Source organism: Ips typographus, linkage group LG13 (assembly GCF_016097725.1).
Source record: "Ips typographus isolate SLU linkage group LG13, UJ_Ityp_2.0, whole genome shotgun sequence".
NCBI lineage: Eukaryota > Metazoa > Arthropoda > Insecta > Coleoptera > Curculionidae > Ips > Ips typographus.
The window spans coordinates 7,291,968-7,299,710 of NC_138434.1; the positions used below are offsets into that span (position 1 = coordinate 7,291,968).

The following is a 7,743-nucleotide window of genomic DNA, read 5'->3' on the forward strand; positions in this document are numbered from 1 at the left end:
AGAGATGGAAAGTTGAAAATGTATTATCTGATCTGATCGACATATTTAAAAAACGAACCGGTATTTTGTAGCTTTACAGCTCTATGAACAGTATTTTTGAGAGTTGTCACAGTTGTGACAGATCAAGCATCGTCCAAAATTGACAGCTACATGTCATATCCGTCAAAATCCAGCACAAAATAACAGTGAAACTGTAAAGAAATCCTGACAGTTGATTAACCCTATAAAAATTATTTTATATATTTTTATGGTTGTGATTCTGACAATTTTGACGAATGATTATTACTTTGACATTGTTATTTGATCTGTCATTTAATAAAGCTATAAAGTACCATTCAGCTGGTTAATACTAATATACACTAGAGATATAAAGGTTTATTATAGAGTTTCTTTATAGTTTTATTGTTATTGGCTTTTGAGTTTTGACAGATGTGACATGTAGCTGCCAATTATGAGCGCAGCTTAATCTGTCACAAACGTGACAACTGTCAAAAATCCTGTTCATAGAGCTATAAATGTATGAAACATACTTGAAAACAATGCAATTGAGTACAAATAAGCTGAACGGTACTTTATAGAACAATGCATGGTCTTAATATCAATCCTAAATCAAAAATCATATAAAAACAGTAACCATTTCAACAAGTGGCAGCACTGCAATTAAATGTACTGTGGCAGAAAGATTGAAAGGACATTCAGGGACAAAATCGACTGTAAAACCCACTTAGAGTGAGAAAATGACACTTTTAAGAACATTTTTGTAATTCTCATTAAATTTCCTATTCAAAAACATGAAAAAACATTACAAAACTTAGTACAGTCAGGGAGAAAAGCGGTGTCAAAGTTTGATCTCCCAGAAACACAGTTCAAGACAGTCAAGAACAAAATTGCTTGTAAAACCTACTTGGAGTGAGAAAATGACAGTTTTAAGCACATTTTTGGAATCTTTATTAAATTTCCTATCTGATAACCTAAAAAAAGACTACAAAATTTGGTACAGTGAGAGAGAAACGCGGTGTTAAAGTTTGAACTACCAAAAACACAGTTTGAAAGGACAGTCAACAACAAAATCGCTTGTAAAACCCACTTGGAGTGAGAAAATGGCTGTTTTTTGCACATTTTTGAAATCCTCATTAAATTTCCTATCCGATAACCTAAAAAGACACTACAAAATTTAGTACAGTCGGGGAGAAAAGCGGTGTCAAAGTTTGATCTCCCAGAAACACAGTTCAAGACAGTCAAGAACAAAATTGCTTGTAAAACCTACTTGGAGTGAGAAAATGACAATTTTAAGCACATTTTTGGAATCCTTATTAAATTTCCTATCTGATAACCTAAAAAAAGACTACAAAATTTGGTACAGTCAGGGAGAAAAGCGGTGTTAAAGTTTGAACTACCAGAAACACAATTTGAAAGGACAGTCAAGGACAAAATTGCTTGTAAAACCCACTTAAAGTGAGAAAATGACAGTTTTAAGCACATTTTTGGAATCCTTATTAAATTTCCTATCTGATAACCTAAAAAAAGACTACAAAATTTGGTACAGTCAGGGAGAAAAGCGGTGTTAAAGTTTGAACTACCAGAAACACAATTTGAAAGGACAGTCAAGGACAAAATTGCTTGTAAAACCCACTTAAAGTGAGAAAATGACAGTTTTAAGCACATTTTTGGAATCCTTATTAAATTTCCTATCTGATAACCTAAAAAAAGACTACAAAATTTGGTACAGTCAGGGAGAAAAGCGGTGTTAAAGTTTGAACTACCAGAAACACAATTTGAAAGGACAGTCAAGGACAAAATTGCTTGTAAAACCCACTTAAAGTGAGAAAATGACAGTTTTAAGCACATTTTTGGAATCCTTATTAAATTTCCTATCTGATAACCTAAAAAAAGACTACAAAATTTGGTACAGTCAGGGAGAAAAGCGGTGTTAAAGTTTGAACTACCAGAAACACAATTTGAAAGGACAGTCAAGGACAAAATTGCTTGTAAAACCCACTTAAAGTGAGAAAATGACAGTTTTAAGCACATTTTTGGAATCCTTATTAAATTTCCTATCTGATAACCTAAAAAAAGACTACAAAATTTGGTACAGTCAGGGAGAAAAGCGGTGTTAAAGTTTGAACTACCAGAAACACAATTTGAAAGGACAGTCAAGGACAAAATTGCTTGTAAAACCCACTTAAAGTGAGAAAATGACAGTTTTAAGCACATTTTTGGAATCCTTATTAAATTTCCTATCTGATAACCTAAAAAAAGACTACAAAATTTGGTACAGTCAGGGAGAAAAGCGGTGTTAAAGTTTGAACTACCAGAAACACAATTTGAAAGGACAGTCAAGGACAAAATTGCTTGTAAAACCCACTTAAAGTGAGAAAATGACAGTTTTAAGCACATTTTTGGAATCCTTATTAAATTTCCTATCTGATAACCTAAAAAAAGACTACAAAATTTGGTACAGTCAGGGAGAAAAGCGGTGTTAAAGTTTGAACTACCAGAAACACAATTTGAAAGGACAGTCAAGGACAAAATTGCTTGTAAAACCCACTTAAAGTGAGAAAATGACAGTTTTAAGCACATTTTTGGAATCCTTATTAAATTTCCTATCTGATAACCTAAAAAAAGACTACAAAATTTGGTACAGTCAGGGAGAAAAGCGGTGTTAAAGTTTGAACTACCAGAAACACAATTTGAAAGGACAGTCAAGGACAAAATTGCTTGTAAAACCCACTTAAAGTGAGAAAATGACAGTTTTAAGCACATTTTTGGAATCCTTATTAAATTTCCTATCTGATAACCTAAAAAAAGACTACAAAATTTGGTACAGTCAGGGAGAAAAGCGGTGTTAAAGTTTGAACTACCAGAAACACAATTTGAAAGGACAGTCAAGGACAAAATTGCTTGTAAAACCCACTTAAAGTGAGAAAATGACAGTTTTAAGCACATTTTTGTAATTCTCATTAAATTTCCTATTCAATAACATGAAAAAACATTACAAAACTTGGTACAGTCAGGGAGAAAAGCGGTGTCAAAGTTTGATCTCCCAGAAACACAGTTAAAGACAGTCAAGAACAAAATTGCTTGTAAAACCTACTTGGAGTGAGAAAATGACTGTTTTAAGCACATTTTTAGAATTCTCATTAAATTTCCTATTCAATAACATGAAAAAACATTACAAAACTTGGTACAGTAGCGGAGAAAAGCGGTATCAAAGTTTGATCTCCCAGAAACACAGTTTGAAAGGACAGTCAAGGACAAAATTGCTTGTAAAACCCACTTAAAGTGAGAAAATGACAGTTTTAAGCACATTTTTGTAATTCTCATTAAATTTCCTATTCAATAACATGAAAAAACATTACAAAACTTGGTACAGTCAGGGAGAAAAGCGGTGTCAAAGTTTGATCTCCCAAAAACACAGTTCAAGACAGTCAAGAACAAAATTGCTTGTAAAACCTACTTGGAGTAAGAAAATGACAGTTTTAAGCACATTTTTGGAATCCTTATTAAATTTCCTATCTGATAACCTAAAAAAACACTACAAAATTTGGTACAGTGAGAGAGAAAAGTGGTGTTAAAGTTTGAACTACCAGAAACACAGTTTGAAAGAACAGTCAAGAACAATATTTGCTTGTAAAATCCACTTAAAGTGAGAAAATGACAGTTTTAAGCACATTTTTGGAATCCTTATTAAATTTCCTATCTGATAACCTAAAAAAACACTACAAAATTTGGTACAGTGAGAGAGAAAAGCGGTGTTAAAGTTTGAACTACCAGAAACACAATTTGAAAGGACAGTCAAGGACAAAATTGCTTGTAAAACCCACTTAAAGTGAGAAAATGACAGTTTTAAGCACATTTTTGGAATTCTCATTAAATTTCCTATTCAATAACATGAAAAAACATTACAAAACTTGGTACAGTCAGGGAAAAAAGTGGCGTCAAAGTTTGAACTCCCAGAAACACAGTTCAAGACAGTCAAGGACAAAATTGTTTGTAAAACCTACTTGGAGTGAGAAAATGACAGTTTTAAGCACATTTTTGGAATCCTTATTAAATTTCCTATTAAACAAAATAAAAAAACACTACAAAATTTGGTACAGTCAGGGAGAAAAGCGGTGTTAAAATTTGAACTACCAGAAACACAGTTTGAAAGGACAGTCAAGGACAAAATTGCTTGTAAAACCCACTTGGAGTGAGAAACTGACTGTTTTAAGCACATTTTTGGAATCCTTATTAAATTTCCTATCTGATAACCTCAAAAACACTACAAAATTTGGTATAGTGAGAGAGAAAAGCGGTGTTAAAGTTTGAACTACCAGAAACACAGTTTGAAACAACAGTCAAGAACAATATTTGCTTGTAAAACCCACTTAAAGTGAGATAATGACAGTTTTAAGCACATTTTTGGAATTCTTATTAAATTTCCTATCCGATAACCTGAAAAACACTACAAAATTTGGTACAGTCAGGGAGAAAAGCGGTGTTAAAGTTTGAACTACCAGAAACACAGTTTGAAAGGACAGTCAAGGACAAAATTGCTTGTAAAACCCACTTGGAGTGAGAAACTGACTGTTTTAAGCACATTTTTGGAATCCTTATTAAATTTCCTATCTGATAACCTCAAAAACACTACAAAATTTGGTACAGTCAGGGAGAAAAGCGGTGTTAAAGTTTGAACTACCAGAAACACAGTTTGAAAGGACAGTCAAGGACAAAATTGCTTGTAAAACCCACTTGGAGTGAGAAACTGACTGTTTTAAGCACATTTTTGGAATCCTTATTAAATTTCCTATCTGATAACCTCAAAAACACTACAAAATTTGGTATAGTGAGAGAGAAAAGCGGTGTTAAAGTTTGAACTACCAGAAACACAGTTTGAAACAACAGTCAAGAACAATATTTGCTTGTAAAACCCACTTAAAGTGAGAAAATGACAGTTTTAAGCACATTTTTGGAATCTTTATTAAATTTCCTATTCAATAACATGAAAAAACATTACAAAACTTGGTACAGTCAGGGAGAAAAGCGGTGTTAAAGTTTGAACTGCCAAAAACACAGTTTGAAAGCACAGTCAAGGACAAAATTGCCTGTAACACCCACTCGTAGTGACCAAATCGTGTTTTTAAGCACATTTTTAAAATCCTCATTAAATTTCCTATCCAATAACCTTAAAAAACACTCTAAATTTTGGAACAGTCGGGGAGAAAAGTTAGAAATGCCAGAAACACAGTTTGAAAGGACAGTCAGGGATAAAATTGCTTATAAACCCCACTTGGAGTGAGAAAATGACTGTTCAAAGCACATTTTTGGTATCCTCATTCAATTTCCTATCTGATGACATAAAAAACACTACAAAATTTGGTACAGTCAGGATGAAACGCTGGGTCAAAGTTTGAAATTTTACTGTATTTGTAATTTACCAAGCACTACTTAAAAACTTAATCAACAAGGCATTTTCCATGTTTTAAAAGGTGAAAATTCACTTAGAAGCAGAAAATTTGCATCAAATTTACGAAATCCACATCAAACCATACCAAAATTTTTAAAAAATTATATAATCAAGTTAGGGACCAATGTGATATTTTTAGTGTAGATTTGAATCGATTTAGAAAGATGATTCAAGAAATGCTGTAAACTTATTGCTTGTTACTTTGTATATATTTGCTATGTACATTAATAATTGTCTTTAACCAACCTACCCTATAATTGGATGTATTTCTGTGGGGTTTGTAATCAAATAAATAAATAAAATGACTGGCTAAACAAAAGCAAATACTCAAATAAACAACAACACTCAATAAAACTGTAAAAACTGAGCTTACCCGACAAAGAGCCAGAATTCGGAGTTTGCTGCAATTCGGAATCATCAAACTCCAAGTTTGGTTCATAATCGTGGTAGTCGGAGAGACTGGGATAAGGTTCCTCATTATCAACCATAACACTAGCTGTGAATGAACATTATCACCAAATACAGTCAATTGAGTTGAAACATTACCTGGACCACTTTTAGATGGGACACATTTGGTTGTATTATCCATTGTAGAACAAAAAAAACCACTTTTAAACTATTCAGGATAATGTAAACATTTCAAGTACACCCAAAATGGTGGAATTTGTACACAAACTGCGATGTCCTACCCAAATGTAGGTTAGAATGTTATTTGCATTGTTTAATTTAGTGGTTTGTTTAAGAAAAAAAGGCGAAAATATACTTTGAAACAGGAATTCTCATAAACTATTAGGATGTTGTTTTTGTTACTGTCAAATGTCATCATAGTTGTCAGTTGTCGTCAGTCATCAGTGTTGCCAAACGTATTTTCTTTTTCGGGGTAAATGTGTTGAATCACCGCCCTCTGTACAAGAAAGCCAAGAAGGTGCATGCCAAAAATTCCAATATGGCCGAAATAGTGGTTTGACAGTTTGCATTTGTTTGTATTGTGGAAATTACTTGCCAACAATTTTTTGTCAAAAATAATCAAAATAAAAGATCATCCAATTATCCCAATGTTAACAAACATATTAAAACACAAACAAAGAAATGTCAATTATTGGAAGGGTGAAGAGGGCCCATATTTGGTAGAATCCTACTCTACCATGCTTCGAAATGGACCGAGAAACCCAAATACAGACCATCCCCCAGATACATCTACTCATCCCAAAATCCAATGATGCCTCAATTATGTTCAGAGAAAGAACAGAGAAACTGAGAAAGGAAAACATCTTTATATACACAGACGGTTCAAAAAAAGACGGACGCACGGGATATGCAGTATATTGCCCCACAAATAACCACAGCTACACTTCACGTTTACCAAATGAACTAGATATATGTTCAGCTGAGATAGTGGCAATAAATGAGGCCGCTAACTATGCACTGAAGAAAAATATCAGGAAGGCCTTAATTCTCACCGACTCTAAGAGTGCCATACAAAAGTTGGATGATTGTACCATAAACCCAAAAAATGACCATATCACTTTAAAAACAAAAAGACTTTTAATTGAGGCAAGAGACGCAGGATTTGAGATTTCTTTAGCTTGGATACCAAGCCATTCCAAAATAAACGGCAATGAAAAAGTGGATCAATTGGCAAAAATTAAGGGAGAAACCTTAATGTACCTAAGCAACTAGAACTAAGCATAAGTCACATCTTGCCTTACACAAGGCAAGAATTGATGAATAGAGAGAGGAACGAGATGCAGATTGGCTTTAGAACAAAAGGTATACATTACGTGGGAAAGAAGGATGCCTTAAACCGAGTACCCTGGTTCAAAAAAATAAAATATAAAAACAGAAAAATTATCACAACCATTATAAGAATGCGAACAGGGCATTGCCTTACTAAGGAACATCAATTTAGAATTGGGATTGCAGATTCACCATTTTGTGAATGTGGAGCAATTGAGGACTTAAATCACATATTTTTCCAGTGCCCTATCAACTATGATGGAGTCTTTGACCTTTATAGAGACCTGCAGAGTGGTGGTGCATCATACCCCATGGGTTTTCCTAGTCTGATTGAGAGTCCAACAAACAAGTTGGTTAACCGTCTAAACAAATACATAAATTATTATGAAATATCCATTTAATGTAGAATAAGAGCGAAAATAATGGCGCAAAATAACAATAATTACCAAATAGTTTTTAATTTAAAATATATATATATTGTCTAATAGCATCAAAAATAAAATTACCTATATTTAAGATTAAGAAAAAAAAAAACACACACACAATTATGTTTGTAC

General features: G+C 33.2%; 1 protein-coding gene across 2 annotated transcripts in view; it reads right to left on the minus strand.

Annotated features, from left to right (window-relative positions):
* Positions 1-6,269, minus strand: part of RhoGAP68F (Rho GTPase activating protein at 68F) — a 65,870-nt gene extending 59,601 nt beyond the window's left edge. Inside the window, exons 1-2 of one of the 2 annotated variants that reach the window (XM_081991849.1) lie at positions 5,996-6,269; positions 5,823-5,945 (exon numbers count right to left, since the gene is read on the minus strand). In XM_081991849.1, coding sequence (XP_081847975.1) covers positions 5,823-5,945; positions 5,996-6,038 — 166 coding nt within the window. In that variant the 5' untranslated portion in view covers positions 6,039-6,269. The remainder of the gene's footprint in view (positions 1-5,822; positions 5,946-5,995) is intronic. The other variant, XM_081991848.1, reaches the window with a different exon arrangement.
* Positions 6,270-7,743: the final 1,474 nt, after the last annotated feature.